The 21,053-nt window shown below is 37.5% G+C and overlaps 1 protein-coding gene across 3 annotated transcripts in view; it reads right to left on the bottom strand.

The window, feature by feature from the left end:
* GPATCH2 (G-patch domain containing 2) overlaps positions 1-21,053 on the bottom strand; it is a 152,435-nt gene that overhangs the window by 118,766 nt on the left and 12,616 nt on the right. For all 3 annotated transcript variants that reach the window (XR_008597759.1, XR_008597758.1, XM_054990405.1), the window contains exons 3-5: positions 20,555-20,616; positions 19,067-19,249; positions 17,409-17,488 (exon numbers count right to left, since the gene is read on the bottom strand). Coding sequence is in view for 1 of the 3 variants with exons in the window: in XM_054990405.1 (XP_054846380.1) it covers positions 17,409-17,488; positions 19,067-19,249; positions 20,555-20,616 (325 nt within the window). In the remaining 2 variants the exon portion in view is untranslated. The remainder of the gene's footprint in view (positions 1-17,408; positions 17,489-19,066; positions 19,250-20,554; positions 20,617-21,053) is intronic.

Here is a 21,053-nt window from a genome sequence, read left to right as displayed (position 1 = left end):
TTATAGACTGTGATATCAGTCAGATAATGTGCTCTTGTATGGTCTTTTTTGATGGTTTTATACCATGGAGCAAATTTTAACTGATCAAAAATGTATCGATTAGGGCATCCTCTTTATAAACCCATTCCTTTAAGTCAACATTGCCCTCCTCTAATGCTGCCTCCCAGCACTGGTATTCAGAAGTTTGCTACCTCTGGATATGAAAGCTCTCTTAGTCATCATGGCAAGTAGCTCTCCTCTATGAATATGTCTTACTCCCCTTTAAAACCATATATGATTACGGCCTTCACTACATCCATTGGCAGTGAATTCCGCAGTTTGTTAGTTATCTAAAGAAGTATTTTCTTCTGTCTGTCCTGAACCTATGTCCCAACAATTTTATTGAGTATTCCATAATTACAGCATTATGGGACAGGAAGAAAAAGCTTCCTTTATCCACATTCTCCACCTCATGCATGATTTTATAAACCTCTATCATGCCTCCCCCCTCTGCCATCTTTTTTCCTAGACTCTTCAGACTTTCCTCATAGAAAAGGTGCTCCAACTCCCTAATCACTGTGGTTTGCTGCCTTTGTATGTTTTCCAGTTCTGCAATGTTCTTTTTGAAATACAGTGACAAGAACTGAACATGGTATTCCAAATAATGCCTCAACCATAGTTCTATACAAGGGCTTTGCAATATTAGCAGTTTTGTTTCCAATCCCATTTCTAGTAATTCCTAGCATGGAGTTTGCTTTTTTCTCTGCTGTTGCATGATAGGTTGAAATTTTCGTTGAGCTTTCCATAACAACCTCCAAACCTCTTTCAATTTCAGTGCCAGCTAGTGACAACTGACCAGATTTTCTTTATTTCTGATCATATCACCACAGAGAATTATTAAGTTGTACTGAACAACTAAAAAGTTCTTTTCATTTTGAATTCTGATGCCACATACTTGTCCCCTTTTTGTCCAAAAAGTAAGACCACATCTACAACTTTATACATCTAGACTTTATACTACAATAATATAAAACAGTCTTTCCAGCTGGGATATTCGCTCCCTCCTGCTATCCCTGCTGAATCCATCAGAGGAAGGCAGAAGCCTACGTTCTATAACTTTTTCTTTTTAACCTTTTTATGTAATTCCGTTGAAAACACTGGTACTGAAGCACAATATACAAGTAAGTATTGTATAGATATATGCTTACCTTTAACATCTTCCATCTGACACCACAATTTATTGATTATTTACTTTTAACAACTTGCTCTATACACAGGCATAAAAGTGGTGCAGCATTCTTTTTGGCTTATTCCTAACAATATAACTTGGAGAAAGATGCCTTTTACTCCCATCCATGCCCCTAGAAAACATTTTCACTAAATACACTACTTGTAAAATTAAAAGCTAAAAGAATCCTCAAGATGAGCTACTGCGCTGGTACTATTACCAAATATGAATTTATTTCAGAGTTAATCCCATTTCAAAACTTATATTCTATGATAGTCAAAATACAAAGCAAACTTTGTTCAATATATTTCTTTACTACCCCCTACTTGTAATTTATTTTTGCCATACATTGGCTTGATATACTGAAGCATTACATGCGTTGAAAGAGATCTTATGCTCTTGAGACTTATTATAGTCTACTCTGATTTACATTATCTGGTGTGATACAGAACCTATTTTTTTATATTGAAAACCTAGGCAAATTTCATATTTACTTTGTGTATTAATGGACACACACTGGACTCACTTGGCTAACCAAGAGTGCTGCCTTGTGCTGACTTTTCAGGGTGATAGAGCAGCAACAATTCTTGCTTCATATTACATGCACTCTTGATTAGCCAAGAGAAACTGCTAGCAACTACAATTTGAACATTTGATACAATCATATTTTAAGATTCCTTTTCACACAAGCAAAACAAAGATTAGAGTACTGGAAACGTGCTTAAGTATTTTAAGGTACAGCTTTCAATTAATTCATTTATTGAACTAACAACTAAAAGGCCCTTTCCCAACCTCTAGTAAAAGAGCCAAAATTGGACTCAAAATTAAAACTGGAGACAAACTTCACTTTTACACCCTAAAAAAGTTTACTTTTCAAGAGTACAGAAGTTAGGATTAGCCACCTTCAGAAGAGCCCGCCCACTATTTCCATCTCTTGCCTATTAGGGTATACTAGTCACTCTGGTGCCTCATATAATGGTAAATCACTATGCTGAGCCTGTGCTTCAGGAGTGGCTCAATTATACAATCCCTCTCAATGCAGAAATTCAGCAGGCAGTTATTTTCAGAGGAAACATGACTGTAGTAATGCTAGAGGTGGTAAGCAGCTTCCCCTGTGGGTGTGTGGGTGGATATTTCAGTATTAATTTCTGATGTCACAGGATCTACTTTTTTCTGGATCACAGTTTTGTAATTCCTGTTGTTAGCTTCAGAATATTTCTTTAAAAGCCTACATATCAAAGAGGTCACTAATATAAAAAAAGTATTGTGTGATGGACACAGTTCTGATTTCATGTATCATAATTTAGATGCTAACTTGGATGGTAAACTATATATATATCGTGTGTGTGTGCATGCTCTCAAGTTGTAGCTGATTTATGACAACTCCTAAGGATTTTCAAGGCAAGAGACGTTCAGAAGTGGTTTGCCATTGCCTGCCTTTGCATACTGACCCTGACTGACCTTTGTGGTCTCCTATCCAAATACTGACCAGGGCAGACCCTACTTAAGCTTCCAAGGTCTGACAATCTCGGACTACCTGGACCATCCAGGTCAGACTACTGTAATGCTAATCTTCATAACAAGAAAGTATTATGTGTACATATAAGCCAATTAATTCCTTAAGGAAGTCATAGCACCCTTCAAACTTCATACAAGCCACCTAGAAGACTAACTGAAACTCTACTGAAATTAGTGGAAACATTCCTTTTAGGTGTCAGAGAGTTTGACCAAGGCTGTCTGACTTTGCTCTTCTCTTAATGAGCTATTTTGGAATCACTGACAAAATAAAGGATACCACAAACAAAAAAAGGATACTACCAATGAAAAAAGTAATGTTCGGTCACACCAAGATGGAGTATTATTTGAACAATAATGTCAAATCAAACTAGAACTAAACACTTCACTTCACTATTAGTAGCATATACACGTTTTTTAACTGAAGGTATAATTTCATTAAAATTAGAAACATATTTAAACCAGTAAACTCACTTGTATCCCAAAACGGTGGCTGTTAACATTTAAACTGGCTGGGATCTAATAATCTGAAAGGGCAATCTTTTCATGATAAATATTAAATAGTGCCATCCTAAGCAGGGCTACTCAGAATCCCACTCAGGAATATTCAACCGGGCTTACTGCTAGGACAGTGTTTTTAGTATTGCGCTGAAAATGTGCGCTTTGGTAAGTGAGCATTTTAAAACATTAATACTGATAAGAATAAAGGGCAAAAAAGTGAAAATGTTTTAATATAGAGTAACAGACACGAATATAAATTTAAAGCAATCTACTCAATGTAACCTGCCTTGGCAGATCTTTTTAACTTATTGGGAAAGTCACTCGACTTAATATTGACACAAAGATGTGTAAATCAATACATTCAGAGCGAGTGATATATTTTAATTTAAAAATGCTCAAACTATAGCAGTAAATCTATGTACTTAGCACATACAAATCATCAGAAAGGCATACTTCTTGGGATTTAATATCAAGATATAACGAGATGATGGGATGCACACCTCCATTGCAAATTTAAAATTATTTGATTCACCTCCTCTCCCTGAACAAGTTACAACTTAGATGTACTGCATGTTCACTGTAATGAAAGCAACTGCAGTCCTAAACACAGTGAAACAGCTTAAACTCCAGTTATATTAAATGGTGTATCAGCAGTCTCACTGTGCACAAGATTAGGGGGTGAGCAATTCAGCATTTATGTACTGGTTATATAGCTGGATTTATGCCAAGATGGCATAATCCATCTATGCCAGTTCAAATTAAAGAATCTTGGATTAGATCTAAGAATCCAGATATTGATAGACCAGGTTAAATCAGGTTTATTTGGTTTAATCTGGCAAATGCTGCAGGCTGGCTTCTCCAAGTTCTTTTTCTCCTGTTCCAGGGATGGGGGGAGAGGCAAGACTGTCTCCCTTGGTCCGTGCCCTCGTAGTTTCCCATGCTTCCAGCTGGCTCCTCTTCCAGCCTCCTTGCCTGCTTCCTCCTGTCCTCTGCTAGCCTCACACTGCTCTCCTGCCATGGAGCTTGCCTTGGTGCTTTGAGCCACTTCATGCTGCTGCCCTCTTGCTCGCAACAAAGAACACCTACAGCGGTAACTAAAAGCTTATAAATCTATAAAGTGCACCATACAGCAACCAAAGGCTAGACCATAAGGATAGTATCAAAACATTTACTGGTAATAAAGTGCTCGGTGCTAATGCAATGCAACAGTATGCCAACACATATGAAATGGAAATACACAGTCCGCCAGAGGAACTACAATGCAAAAGTCTTTAGCAATGTAGTGAAGCAATTCTTTTCTTTGTTCAGGCTGCAGGTATCCCCAGTGGCGTGAGCCAGCCAGTAGCCGACTCTTGGGTGGGAGAACCGTAGCGAGGTGTGGTATCACACTGGAAAAGGATGCAACATTCCAAACGCTCAACAGGTTGCACGCTGAACTTCTGTTTCGGGAACTCTTTCTCAAGAGCGTGGAAGAACGGCAAAATCCAGTTCCAATGTTGTGTGTAATCTCACTTCTCTAATCCCGAATGGGAGACCCAGATACCAGGTGTATCTGCTGCTGCTCCACCTCTGCTGCCTGCTTTTCTCCATAAGGGCCGTGGATTCCAATCTCACCTACAAGTGTCAAGTGAACGCTTCAAGCCAGTGTCAGCTGCCTTTTAAACTCCATAGCTTGTCCAGAGAGCCCCCCGCCCCCCCGGCCGCTTCAGTTTGGGATTCTCTGGGTTGACATTGGGGGGACTCTGGTTTGATATTGTTTCCCTTGCTATAGTTTGGTTATATTGGGCTTTGTTGATTCAGCTTGCATGAAGATTCTTTTTTTGCACTGGGACTTGCTTTTAGCCAGAGGTTGCCTTTGCCGAAGGCTTCTTTTTGCCTGGAAAACCTTGGAAGTATTTAACCCATAAGAAAAAAACAGAGAGTGGCTGGGGTACCTTGTTCAGGGGCCCACAGAACTGGACCCCTGGGTCCAATCTTCCTGAAACTCTGGGGGGTCTTTAGTGGACAGGAAGTAATAGGTTCCCTTGAAAATTTGATGGAGTTTGCTTCAAAAATGCTCCCCAAGCACCCCAAATAGTTTTCCCTATAAGGAATAATGTCCGAATAAATTTGGGATTCTGTAATCTTACTGAACTCAATGAGAGAATCTGACCTGGATTTCAAGGATATCAAATGTTTATGGCATTCCTCCCAGATCCAGACTGAACACTCATACTTAAGATTACACCATAGGATGAATATGCTTGACAAGTTAAACATGCCTATTTATGTCTCATAATTTTCTAACTTTATAATGAGTACTTTGTAAATTATGTACCATCCGAATCCTTTTTATAATTAATATTTACATACACATCGAGCAACATTTAAGGGGAAAATGAGCACAAAAATAACACGAATGCGAGTGATTTTCCCTATGTCTCCTAAATAAACTTATATTCTACATTATACGGAAGACTCAGGGAATACATTAACTTTTTTCAATTTTAAAGAAGGCTAAATTAAAACTACCATTCTACTAGCTTAATCTACTTATAATTAATAAAAATCACTTCATACTACACCAATTAAATGTATAAATTAAAAATAAAACCAAATCTCTATCAACTGCAATCTAGATCATAAGTCACCAAAAGCTTGCCCAAACAAAATAGTATTACACAATTTCTGAGTAGCCTAGTATGATTATAAACATTGAGAGCTCTAGAGATGCTGAAACTTCTATCTGCCTTTAACATTTGCTCTTTATTTTATTTACACACTTATATAATTCCTATGTGGCTTATGTAATTCTCCTCTCCTCCATTTTATTCCCATAACAATCCTGTGGGGTGGGTTAAGCTGAGAGAGTATGTCTGGCACAAGGGTGGGGATTTGAACCTGGTTCTTTCAGATCCTAGTCTGACACTTTGATGACTAGAACATACTGTGTAATGTTTAGATATTTGTGCAAAGTTATTATTGTTATGACAACAAACTATCAACCAAGGGGATTCTAAGAGTGAAAGCACACACCTCTCTAGGTACACAGGCATCTGAAGCATTATAAGTCACAGTCAATGTCTTAAATATTTCCTGCAAAGTTACTGGAAACCAGTACAGAGGCTGAGGCAATGGCATAATTGCACCCATGATGCTTGCCTTTTGGCTTTGTTCACTGTTACCTGCATTCTCCCAACATTCTTCAAAAACAATTTATGCAAAAAAGCATTATAGTAGTGGTATGCAGCAGCTACGAAAGTATCAGTGACAGCTGCCAGACCTCAAGCTACAACTTTAGAGAAGTGGCCTTCTCATCCCACCCACCCCCTCCACTACTGAGTAAAAAACAAAATATATGTCACAACTAGGGGTGTGCTATTTGGATTTCTGGGATAAATATCCAAATTGGTCCCCATTTGTAACAACAATGACATTATATACTGCCCTTCAGGACAACTTAATGCCTACTCAGAACGGTTTACAAAGTATGCTATTATTATCCCCACAACAATAATCACCCTGTGAGGTGGATGGGACTGAGAGAGCTCCTAGAAGCTGCGACTGACCCAAGGTCACCCAGCTGGCTTCAAGTAGAGGAGTGGGGAATCAAACCCGGTTCTCCAGATTAGAGTCCCATGCTCCTTAACCACTACACCAAACTGGCACTACACCAAACTGGCTTGTAAAGATTTAGGATTTCCAAATCAGGCTCAGCATTGCGGGCCCAATTCAGGAATCCTGAATCGAAGCTTTCCGAAGCAATTCAGGTCACTTCGGAAAGCTTTGGGGGAGGAGGTTAAAAAGCAATTCAGGTCGCTTTGGAAAGCTTTGGGGGAGGAGGTTAAAAACTTCTCCCGGATTTTTCACTTCAGTGTGCTCCAAATCTTTACAGAGCATACTGAAGTGGTTTAAATAATCATATCCCGAAGGATTGGGATTATTCTGGATTGTTTTCCTGCTTCAGGTAAACCTGAAGCAGAAAACTGTGCACACCCCTAGGCATAACACCACTGCATTCTGAATTTCTGCATCCTTTCAACCTAACAGCCAATGATGCAGAGTACAGAATTTCAGTGCACTATGACAAGACTTTACACCTTGCATTATTACATGTTGCAGGGGAGAGGAAGAGACATGGACCCAATTCTATTGCAGCCATGCACCTCTAATAATATTTAGTTCTAGCCTTAACTAAAACACTGGATCTTCACCCTTCTCAACAAGGAGAAAGACCAGATGATCCAACAGATACCGTTTTCTCAGAATTAGTTACTTAAAAGACCTCTGTGCTAAAGGGTGCATAAAAAGCTTTAAGAATCTGCTCCAAGCAAATCTGTACCAGGTATTTTGCCAAGTAAGAAACTATTAAAGTCTTCAATGATCTCCTCCTCAGAGATGGACCTGCCAAGATGAATCCTATCAGATACACTAAGGAGGTTAAATGAGGTCATACAGTCCCTCCTGTCCCAAGCTGTGGGTACTTCTAGTGGTCGACTCTTAACATTTTGCTTGAGATATAAATGAACACTTTAGGAGTTTATCTTTAATTAGGCTGATGCTAACAGAGTTTCTCTGAGCTGATACTGTGCTTGGGCTTTTGTCTGAATTAACTTCGCAAAACAGCCAACAAATCCTGTCACTCTAATGGGAGTAAACTATTTTGTGCTAGTAAAGGCTGTTTGACACCTCTGGCTTATGTACATAGGCAGAGGAGTTGGCCACTTCCATCTTTGTCTAGCATATTAAAATAAAGCACAAATGAACTTTGGACTCAACCTTTTTTGAAAAAAAATGGACATAAGACAATCTTTGGCAACATTTTCAGACTGGTTTTGGTTTTTTTCTGTAAAAGCTACCAGCATTTTCAACTCATAATTACAATACATATATGTTGCCCAGGCAAAAATACTGGACAGGTGTTTTCAACAGCAGTATCTCTTTCTGTAATATGGACTATCTCAAGTTAAATACCCAAATGATAAATGAATAAAACTTTGCAATACAGGGATTATACATTTTAATACTACTTGCCACAGTATCTTGCCTGGCAAGTGATTGTGTAAATGCAGTACTTTCCCCATGTTTATAGTTGAATTTTACATTTTATACAACCAGAACTCTAATTAGAAATAGATATTTTTTAGATTAAAAGATGACAGTTCTAATCTAAAATACTCTTGAGACACTACCAATGGACTAATATATTATTTTCTTCTCTTTTGGCTAGCATAACTGTACTTGAAAATTACTTTATTAATGAGGTCTTGGCAACTTTATAACAGCATAAAACTTTTCATTAAAATCAACAATTCAAAGAGAGAAAACTGAACATATTGACACTATTTTTAGATGAACAGGTAAGACCTGTAATTAATGTCTGCTCTTTAGTGAAGAAAACAGATGTTTTCTTCAGTGCGTAATTAGTGAAATTAATGAATTCTAATGCTTCCATGCAAATGATTTCTTTAGCTCTGAAATCAATCATTTCAACACCCAAGATATTTTCAGCTAAACAGATTCACCAATATGCCAAAACTTCAACTCAATCTACTGTATCTATTATGTAATTTTTTTCTTCCCAGTTGTCTTTGAAGTGTTTTAACATTCTCTTTAGTCTGTCAACATTCTGACATCCATAGTGTAAACAAAACATGATTAGATATCATGACATTTATAAAATGGGTAGCAATTATACACAACATCAATTACTGAATCTACAAGTCTTATCAAAATTATGTTAGATGGTGGCTAGATTATACATGCAATATTAAGAAGCGGTTATAAATCTAAAGTGCTAGAATGGATTGTAGTACTTCCAATGACCGGTGGGAAAAATCACATTTTTGAATTTTTATCCACTGAAAAACTTTTCTGCAAGTAGAAATCTGGCACAGTGGAAGAATACTGAATATTCCCACTTTTTATCGGTAGGGAACCTCTCACTTCAGTCTGAAAAAATTTACCATCTCAGCACTCTGCCTCATTCTCTTGATTCTAGTCATCCAGCAAGGTAAGATCTACACATTTTAGAGTCTAGTCTGTGTAGATCGTACCTTGCTGGATGACGGTCCAATTTTAAGAACACTTTCTTGGGAGTAAGCCCCACTGAACAGTCCTGAATAGTGTTCAGAGTAGTCCTGCTCTCATAAGCAGAGTTGCATCCTTCTAAACCCACTAACATTAGTGGGCTTAAGATATCTTCTTAGGAGGGCACAGTCCATCACTATCTTCACAATCCAGCACTTACTAACATGTGGAAGACCTACAATATGTAAAGAGACTCCCTGGCCAACAAATGGTTTCCTATTCAATGTAATGGAGGGAGTAGATTTTCATATAGATTCTTTTGTGTGCTGGTTTTAGCTTCCTGTACTGAATGCAATTTTATTTATTTTTATTTTATTTTATCACATTTCTAGACTGCCCTCCCTGTCAGACGGGCTTAGGGCAATGGGATTCTAGCACATGTAGGAGCTCTGAGGGTTACAGCCCATGTAGTATTCTGGACTGTAAAGCTGTGTAGTAGAAGCAGAGTCTAAAAACCAGTTTTACTACTACTTACTTGGTTAGGTGGTGGTTAGAATTTTCCCTGTCTTTTTCTGTAAAAATTTACTGGAACAACAGAAGAATTATCTGAATAATAAACTGATAAGTCATTGGAGGGCTCAACATTCTAATATGGCTCATTGTTTTAAATTATTACATAACTTTTAAACCATTTGTCTTTAATCTTTCATACTCAAAGTTAGCAGCCATCTTGAAAAATTAAAGGAGAGAAAAATAATGCCAGAAGACTGAAATGAAGATGCAGCTCTGTGCGTGAAGTGTCCAACTATCATACTACTGTGTTTTCCCTTTATAAAACTCACTGCAGAAATACACATAATATAGGACATTCCTTTTCATCTGCAGTTATCTGAAGTGCATGTTTTCTTTTTTTTATTCATTTTTATAGAATCAAGATCTATGATTTTTTTTTAAAAAAATTACAATAATCTCATAACTGCTTGCTTTGCTAGTTGGACTCTTTTCAACAAGTTACAAAGAAAAGTATTTTAATCAGCTTATGATCAAAATCTATTGGATTGCGTCAAAGTTCAAGTTCAAGGGTATTAAAATGTATAAAGGACACAAAGAGTAAAGTGGCTGGGTTATAGATTTTAACTTCTTAACTAGAAAATTGACTCAAAATAGATTTTCTAATTTACAATGAATCAAAAGAAAAAACATTAGACCATAGCAAAAGTGGCACAAATGTATCAAGCAGCAAATGAATAAACATTTGAGAAGATTTATTATTCGAAATTGCAATAAATTTTCAAAAGATGAATTGATTTTAGTTAAAAGGTATAACTGACAATTTATTGGGTGGGAAGATGCATTATTTTCCAATTGTTATCCACCTACAGTAAAACTGATTTGTGTCCTATTGTATTTTATGGAAAAGGAGAGAGCAACTTTCAGTGATTTAGATTAAATGTATTAATCATAACCAGACACTGTGAACTATATATCTACTATTAAAGAAGATTTTTGACATTTAATTCTGTAGCAATATTTTGACTCTGTACCTCTCTTCCTAAATCTAATTCCTGCTACAGTTGGCAGACTTCTTCCTCTAAATTTTATGAGACTTAAAGTAGCATTTTAACCACCCATGCGGTAAATAATGCAGGATTAGAAATATTTAGTGTTTTGTTTCCCTTTGAAGAGTACAAATCCATCAAATCCAAAAGGGTTTTCTCTTTAAGAAAAAGTTATACAGTTTTAGCAATAGCCAGTACTGGATATAGCAAAATCTATATAAAAGAATGCACAGGGCAAATATATAGTTTTTAAACTAAATTATTCTGACATCTGTGAACTGGAAGTCTGAGATACATTAATAACTTTAACATTAAAACTTTGATAACAGAGATTCTTATTAAAGTATTGCACATGATTAAAAATCAATGGCATACACAAATATCATAAAGACTCATATCCTGAGCCAGCAAGAGCTATCTGTCTATAAGAGTAGGTTTTTGTGTGCACATGCTACACCTTCTGGATATACTTTACATTTACAAAAAGGCTGAGTGGGATGAAAACTCCATTTCCAGTTCTTTGAGGTACATGTTTGGTGATCTTGGTGAAACACAATACTGACAGCATTTCTGATTATTTGGGGGGGGGGCTTTCTAGCCTTTAATCCCAAGAGACTACTGCAGAAGTCAAAACTGACTTCTCTGCAAATGAACTTGTTGATCTTTGAATACAGCAGGTTACCTACACAAAACATCATGTATTGATGCCTCAAAGCTGAATTGCTTGGCCTTAGCAGTAAGTCCATTTCAACGATCTCCTAAAGAGGAGCAAGACGGAATGTCTTGCTTTTAGGAAACACAGAAACCCAGCCTTAACAGTAAATGTTCTTTTTTCCTGGGCTATTTGTATGGAAATATTGGCTATGGTAGAATTTGTGATTATTTCTGATTTCTGGAAGACCACTACTTACCTTAAGGAATCACTACATTTTTGAGAGAAAGACAATTAAGGTAGGAATAGAAAAAATCATTACTATCACCTTCTGTTATCCTGCTAGGAATTTCTGTGGTTCCCAATGATACATCTCTGGACAGCAAATTTTACTGGAAACCCACCATAAAAAACATACAGCATTCTTTTGAGAGGTCAAATGCTTCAAGTATAATTATTTCAGCAATCCTTACAACAAGCGTGCTGGGAGGTTTAGACAATATTCACACAGTAAGGCTTAAACTGAGAATTAGTGATATGCCTACGGCCACAAAGCCACTTCATGAGAGAGTCAGATTTGAGATGGGGAGTTCCCACTTCACTCTTCTACAAATTCTTAGCTGCTAGCTAAACCAGTTTCGAGAACATACTTTAAATTATTGTAGCTTTATGAGATTCAGTGAATACTAACACTTTGAAGCAATACAATAGCAGGGTGCTTCACTGAAGGAGATACATAGAACATTAATTAATCAGCTACTGATAAGTTAATACTACAGCAGTGAAGACAATGTGCTGAATGCATGTTTCTCACTGGTTCATTAGACAAAAATGAAATTCTGTCATTTAGAAAATTACATAGATCTAGAAAATCACTTACCCACTATAACAGATTAACGTTTTTCAGACTTGTTTGATGCATGGGGCAAATCCTGTAGTTAAATTGAAGAATTCACCCATCTTTGTGTGAATAAAGAATGCTTTTGTATTTTACTGCATTTTAATGTTTAAAATAGATCCAGGAAAGGAATGTATCAAAAAAAGTGGAATTCACTCTGCAGCTTGCAGAGAACCACATTCACTACTACCATATATGACATATGCACCACTCACTCCCCCACCGAGAGGCAGATTTCCCCTCCAAAACAGTAAAGATTGCTTGCTGTGGCTTGGCAGCCTCTGATAGTGTGTCTCTTGGTATGATTTAAAGGTCTTTTTGTTCCATACTTACTTAAAAACAGAATACACAAGCATTAGGCACAATAATCTTCTCACAACTTACTTTCAGTAGTTACAGACCTTAAAAGTGAGAGGTTGGTAGCTTCAGTCTTAGTCTATTTTAACAAGGTTTCTTCAGAGATTTCACTTTATAGCTTAGGTCTTCTGACTTCAATGCAGCACTCTTTCCCCTTTACACCAGACCTAGGGTCCTCCTCAGAGCCAGAAAACCCTTTTTAGACACTGGGCAGGAAATATTCTTCTCCAAAAGATATAACCCTGATCACTTGGCTGAAGGGTCACTCCTTTCACTACCCACTTCCTCTGCCAACAACACAACCCCAGTTCTAACTTGTTTGTGTAAATTAGTGCTGGCTTTCACACTTAAGTACGTTAACTACAGTCTTCCAGAAACTTTGTCCCAGTTAGAGCAAACTTTTCCTTTTTCCTCACACAGAGCATTACTAGAGTGACCCTCCTTATCAGATTCCAAGTTTCAACTCCTCAAACTATTGTTACTACAGACTAACATGGCTAACTCCTCTGGATCTCAAACTATTCTGTCAGCATCAATTGTTACATTCTCACTGGCCATCTCACAGAGATGGGGTAGCAGCCTGTCAATCATTCTCCCTTCAGGCAATATTTTAACCTGTTCCCTTCTACCCTTTGGGTGCTGCACTTAGTAAACCATTCATTTAAAAGCCCATTCCATCACATCATCAACAAAAACAGCCACATGACCATTCTGCACCATCCCACCAATCATACACATATAATAATATATGATAATTATTAATATTAAATATAACCTCAAATTACTAGAGTACCTCTGAGCATGTAGGGTTGCCTCTTCTCACCACTGCTGAACCTGTGTACCCTTTACTTCCTTTGCAGTGTTCAAGCTTTCTCCCCAGCACAAGGCCCACAGGTGAGAATGCTGCAAGAGAAGTAAAGAATGCTTAGGCTTCTCACTGCAGAAGCCTGCTGAGCCAGCCAGGAGTGTTATGAAACCTCTCTCTGTAAGAAACCTGCATGCCCTTTTCTTGTCTCCTAGCTTTCTTGCTCTCTTCCCAGCATAAGGCAAAGTGGCTTAAGCTAGACAATGACACTGCCAAGGCACCCAGAGGAGAGCAAGATGACTGAGGAGAATGGGGAATAAAGCCACTATCACCTCACTATGGCCAGCTTGCTTTTTTCTCAGCAGCTACCATGGGACTGGGATGAGAGCACAGGTAGTGCAGAGAAGGGTAGAGGGGGTTGTTAGAGGAAACAGATCCTTTACTTCCATCCTTGGCGCAAGATTGACAACTCAGAGAGGCTCACAGCTAACCCATCCTCCATTCCCTCTGGCAAAATCTATTTCAGAACCAGTAGTAACTTGGGAACAGAACAGGAACATCTTTCAGTTGTGAAAGGTATTCTGCCTCCAAGCCAGTATCTTTTTAAATACTAGAAAGCTTTCAACTATATACCACATTTCATCTTAACAGAAACTCGGGGAAAGAAAGGGCCTTTCCATGTGGTCATTTTGCAGAGGTTCAGATTCCGTTCTGCTTTCCATGATCTGCAGAGTTCCACAATCAAATTTTGTCTGTCTTTCCTATGAGTTTTACCCTTGTGGACATACTGAGACTTTTTCTTTAAGTTGCTGCTGAGTCGCCACTGATGAGTCCCATTTATGTGTGGCATTCTAATTGTGTCCCCTTCCTTTCCTTTCCCCAGGCATTGTTTGGATGGCCACCCACTGGCAACCACTCCCAACCTTCTCAGCTTTCTGAACTCTTTTTCTGCCATTTTTTTTAAGTGAGGGAAGGGTCATAATGCTGCTGCTTCATTTGTTCCCCCCCCCCCTTGTGGCTACCTACACACTCTCATTTGTTTTCTTAAAGAGAGGGAAGGATTGCAATGGTGCTGCTTTGTTCACTCCCTCCCTCCTCAGCTATTCACACACATCTTTTTTCCCTCTTTGGCATTAGAAGAAGCCTGAAACAAGCCCCAAGTGAATGAGCATCCATCCCCCCCCTTTTTTAAATTAAGGGAGAATCACAACGCTGTGACTCCTTTAACCACAATGTCCATCCTGTTCTCTGATGGCAATCCACATTTCCCACTGATCACTTCTTGGATTTACTTAGTGGAACAAGCATGAAAAGTACATGTTTTCCCCCAGAACTTTGCCACCAATTGCTTCTTCAGAATACCAAAAAAAAAAAAAAAAGAGGTCAGAATGGGATGGCTCAATCAGCAAATACAGGGACAGGGAGACAGGGTGGGAATGAGCTCCAACATTGCAACATTACGACGCATACATAAAATTTTGTGTCAAAAAAGTAACGTCAGCTCCAACCCCCACAAAAGGCAACTTCAAATTGACACATCTCAACTCATCAGCCAACACCAAATCACCTTGAGATTGTGCAGTGCAGAATACCAGTCCAAGCCGATTCAATGCTGATCGGTGTCGATACCGAGGCTCCAGCTTAAAGTGTGCCATGTGGAAGGAGCCAAAGTTAGGTGTTTAGGAACTACTGTCATCTTTCTTCATCTCATGAAGCTATGAGGCACTGATCAATCATTAGTGAAGCTGGATTCTTGGAGGACTTGTCTCCTGAGGGCAGATTTGTTTAGAGATTACTGGGCCTAAAATCTTTACTACAATCAGTGGTCTGTTTTTAAGTACAACCTTACCACAAACCATGTAGCTGATACGTTGCAGACAGTTACTGATACTGCTGAGATAAATATTACTAGGCAGCCACAGTTTATGGGGTGACATTGGTACTTCAGGTTGTTCAGAACTGTTCAGAACTGCATGATTATGTTTGTACATGCAGTACTTAGTTTGTGCACTAATGTGAATGTGCGCTGTTTATCCCCTTTCTTCACTTCACAGGTACCAATCTATGGCTCTCAACAGCAGGCATTAAAACTCAACCATGTTAAAAATGAAAGAATTAAGTAATCATCACAATTCCATTCAATGAGTTACATTTGCAACTTTGCTTAGGAAATTATTCCTCTTTTGCTTTCAATGCAACCATCTAATAGCAGTAATTCTTGTTCTGCATTACCAAATGTCATAGGCATTCCATTTTTTCTCCCTTTTTGTCACTGGATTTCAGCATTTCAAGGATTATCTTTTAAATGTACTTAGTGACAGCAAATAAGCATATGTAATCTATTGACAGGCCAAATTTTCAAGGAAAACACAATGGGTATTACCATGGAAAAACAAGCATATTGCTAAGTTGCATGTATAGCACAACACTGTGTATGGTATACTGTCTGAATTGTTCTCTTCTATCAGCATGCAGTCAATATAAAGAAAATGACCCAATTGAATATTTTCCCTAGAAAAATTACAGAAAAACCACAAAAGTATATTACCCTCTCAAAGATACACGCCCACAAAATGCATCAGTAATAAATTGTTTTATACAATGCCTAGTACACACTGCAAGGTTTTGACTACTCAATATTTCCAGCTTTCTGGAAATTATTTAACACACCCAAATATTTCTGTATATGGCACGTTATTATGACATCCACAACATATTGTGGAACAGAAGGCTTCGTCTATGAGACACTGTACCAGACAACAACTCTTGACTCTCATTATACGTATACACAGATACAATATATCTCCATCAATTGTAAGTTAATCACCTTTTTACAATTTAGAGGGGGATAGCAGTTTTTAGTGTGGTTAAGCCATGTATCATCAATACCATGAAGTTAACCTATCAGTTGTAATAGCTTCTATAAAATACCAGAGTGAGATTGCAATAAGCCTGGAAAATGGGCTACAAATCCCAGATATGCTCAAGCAAGCAGTGAACCAAAAATAAAAATAGGGAGATTTGAAACCAGCAACTAGACACCATTTGTCTGATTCATGACCACTAATGGTAAAGTTCACAGGCCAAGGTTTTAAAGCAGATTATTCAGTTAAGAACTGCTGAACAATTTTTTTTAAAAAAATTGCTTAGTTACTCAAAATGGGTTTCACATATTTTTAAAAATACTCTTTATACCCATTACATAATTTTATTAAGAATAGTTCTAAAAGACGGCAAGTTAACTTGCACTCATATCTATTTATGGAACCACTGATGTAGAAATATGATATGATGTGATAAACTTGATACATCTTGATAATTCAAGATGGGTATCTGTGTAAGTCTGTCTGTAGCAGTGGAAAAGAGCAAGAGTCCAGTAGCACCTATACGACTAACAAAATAAGTGGTGAGGTATTAGCTTTCGTGAGCCACAGCTCACTTCTTCAGATACCAGCTAACTAAAGAAGTGAGCTGTAGCACACGAAAGCTCACACCCCACCACTAATTTTGTTAGTCTGATAGGAGCTACTGGACTCTTGCTCTTTTCCACTGTATATAATTGGTGTTTCATTTTTCCTACAACATCAAAAATGTCTTAGGGTAAAAAAATATCAGGAAGCATTTTTATAATTAACAGTATGCTTTAATACATACAGCTGCACAACACCACACTTAATACCGTCAATTTGACCTTCAATAAGAACATTCATGTTGGGTGGAATAAAATGATACAGTTCTGAAAGGAGAACCAAGTATTAAAAATACCAGAAGTACTGAGTCTCATCTCTCTCATTTGTACTCTGAGAGAAAATTTTCCAATTATGCATTAAGAATAGTTATTTAAATTTAAAATGCTATTATTTAATATGGAAATACCATTCAATGCAGGATGAAAGGCAGCCTACCATTGCTGTTGAATTTCCTGCAGCTTTTTTGATACTTCTTGCAGGCATTCCATGAAGATGGCTAAATCTTGTCTGGAAATCTACAAAAAAATTTACAAATTACAGTTCAACTTATAAACAATCAAAGGGCAACCGTAACAGAGTTGCAGCTGGGCCTAGAGCAGGTACAAAGTAATGGACAGAACAAAACCAACATACCCAACTAGCTTAAAACAGACCAGTTGTATTGTTTATAGTTTCCAGCAGAGACTCTGATGTAACTGACAGCAGCCTCCCCAACACTCCTCCTGGATGGGCATCCAGGAGAAAAATTAGCTGAAGTCAGCAAATAATGTGAATCACTCTTCTTGCTCACAGTCACTAATTTTTGGGGGCAGGTATCATACCAGCCCCTCAGGCTAGGTAGCCCATAAGCTTTATCCTTAAAGCCCTTAAAGTGTCCCCTCCCATAGGGCCACACAGGACCTATGTGCACTTACATGTGCACTGGACAGTATCCAGTATAAGCCTCCTCTTTGTCCCACAGAATGAGCTAGAGCGGGTGTCTCCAACCTGGTTTGCCCTAGCCGACTCCAATCAGCTGATCTAGTTAGCCAATATGTAAGACTGACCATGCCACTGCCTGGTACCTCCCATTAGTTCTCTATTTTTCCTTTCCATACCAAACACAGTAAGTTGTTCCTTCCACGACAGGAACCAACCTCAGAAATAAAAACTCTCTCATTAGTGGAAATATTTTTATAACCAAATTGTTGGTCTAATTTGGTTATTCCTTCCATAGAACAAGTGCTGACAAAAGTAAAAGCAACCAGAATCAAGATTGTTGTTTACCATCTCCTAGTATTTGTTCTAAAAACCATGTGACTGTAAGACCAATTATACAGTATGATATATAGCTTAAAAATAGAGCTTGCTGGAAGTTTCAACAGCACATCACTATAGTGGTATCTAGTACATAGAAAAAATTGTTACTATTAGTACATAGATAATTTTTTGTTAACACAGATGCAGGCATGTTCTTAGAAAGTAAAACGGGGCAACTCGGCTTTGATAAGCTTATCAATTGCATCTCTGTTGTATTCATATACTGCATATTAGACACAGATCAAATAATGGCAAAATGATAACTTCTGAACAGCCATGGTACTGACTTTTCCCCTTACTACCAAATTATTTTTACCATCATGCTACTGTTTTGATATTCTCTAAATTTTCTAAATTAATTTTTAATGGTGATAAATATTTCAATACCACTTGTGTAAACGTGGAGTTTTTAAAAATATATTGAAATGTTTGTCTAACAAAACCTAGCATCCTAAAAAATGAATGTTGTCAGAGCATTGATATATACTGAAAAGGACTACTAGTGAAGGTAATTAAGTAGAAATTTAAGAAATTCTAACAGCTCCATTAAAAGCTTTGGATACAATGATGGACAGAATTGCCCAATATATCTACCTGACTGATGAGGTGGTATTTAACATCATAACTACGGAAAGGATTACAACATTATAGTACATTAGATACTTTTAAAGCTTTAAGGTGGATGAAAAGGTTAAGACGTCTTTGATCACAAACCTTGATTTTCATTAACAACCCTGTAGCATTTGTCATAACAAGTTAAAAATTTATTATTCTGCCATTTAAATATTGCTGACCTCTCTTGCCTGAATGGGACATAAGAGGGAAACTGCCAGTTAAGATACTTTCAAAGACTGGATCAGGCAACTCTTTCTCCAGTTGAGCTGGGTCTTCTTTTTCCCACCAGGGAATGATTCCAGTGATCCCACAGGCACCACCAGGTTCACTTTCATGAAACCAGTCACTTTGCTCATCATCACCTGTGTTAACAAATATTTCACATTTTAAAAAAGATATTCAGGTTTTGTAGCGCACTTCTAATTAAGAGCATGATGCTTACTAGCACAACAACTAAGATGACAAACTAACATTTTACAACCAGTTCAGATATATAAAAAAATTAAGTGGCTAACCTGGGAGTAATAATGGTATGCAATTACCTTAATTTCATGATCTGTATGATATTCAAAAGGTGGAAGCAATCACAAACAGATGTAACCCAACATTGGTTTCATTAAGTTCATTAAGAAATAAGTTCTGAAAAAATTGTTTTGAAATTTAACACCACCACCACCACCACCACAAGAAACCCTGAAAATGTACCACATGTCACAAAGAAAGCTTCAATATTTTACTGCCTCATAAAGAGGGGGAGGGAGGATTAAAGTCAGAGTTTATAGATGCCTATATGTTTCTGAGTGTAATTCAAAGTGCAGATTTTAATTTTTAAAATTCCTTCAGAACTTTGGACTCCATATATAGACCTACCTACCATCTTAGGTCAGCATGGCACCTCTTTTTAAGGGTATCTATTTATAGGGTGAAACATCTAGCTTCTCTAAGATATTCTGGGATTTTAGTAGTGGCTCCATCCTTTTGAGCCATCATATAAAGGAGGAGTGAAGAATGCTTGACACAGATTTTGTAGCTGAGACTGTCTGCAGTGGCTCCAAGAAAGAAACAATAAATCCCCAGATTTAGTTCTGAGTAAAGTTGCCTAGGGCCCTGCCCTTGCCTTAACATTGGGCTTTAACAAATTTCCAGTAGAAGATATCTCCAGAGTTCTGTGAAATGTATATTGCCTCTCTATGCGCTCTTGAAAATGTGTACATATGACAGAACACACTTGGTCAACTGGAAAGGTCAGAAGACAGGAGGGTTCCCTCTTTGATAAATCAGCTCTAACCTTGTTTGAAAAGGAGCCTTGATTAACACCAGTGCTCAAGAAAATAAAAAGCACTGCAGTATGTAGTAATGGTTTTATATCCATTTTAAAATTCATCACAATGCTACAAACTTTACACATACATTTTGGAGATAATGAACATATCTGGAGTTCAATATTAACATTCAGTTCACAAGCATGTATCATGTGCCCCTATAGAGATTAAATGAATTAATTACTTTTGGCTTCAAAAATGGATTCATTTTTTGTAGAGTTTGAAAAGAAGCAAAACCTTGAAGTTCATCACCAAAAGTTCATTGGAAGTAGATTTAAGAATAAACAAACCTATAATATGCCATATGTATAGAATTTAAGATAAAAAATTGTACTGTTCCAGTACCTTGTCTTCCCTCATCATTGGTAAATAAACCAGCATCACTACTGCTGAGGCTGCTGGACTCACTGTAATAATGAAGAGAAGAAATAGATCAAAAGTGCAATTGACAACTAAGTTGTAAAATTTTAAACAGACAAGATTGAACTCAGATGAAACTTAAGCCTGACCAAAATCTAAAAGAAAATGAGTTTTAAAAAAATCACACTACAAATATCTCAGTTCCATTAACTACAGAACATATTATTTTTTGGCACATAAAACCACAGGAATCTAATGGGACCCAGACAGTAAGCCAGATGTGACTGCAATGAGGTGCTGACACAATTGATGCATTTTATTATCTGTTCCCATCAAATGCTCACTGCTCCATTCTTATGCCGTGCAATTCAGTTTGATCCCAAACACCACTGCTCTATAACGGGAGGGGGGAATCACTTTCTAAAATGGTTCTTCTTCAGCACTTGAAATACAAGTATTGAGAGAATGACTTTTCTTAACATTT

This window comes from Eublepharis macularius, chromosome 1 (assembly GCF_028583425.1).
Source record: "Eublepharis macularius isolate TG4126 chromosome 1, MPM_Emac_v1.0, whole genome shotgun sequence".
Lineage (NCBI taxonomy): Eukaryota > Metazoa > Chordata > Lepidosauria > Squamata > Eublepharidae > Eublepharis > Eublepharis macularius.
This window is presented reverse-complemented; position numbering and strand designations above follow the sequence as displayed.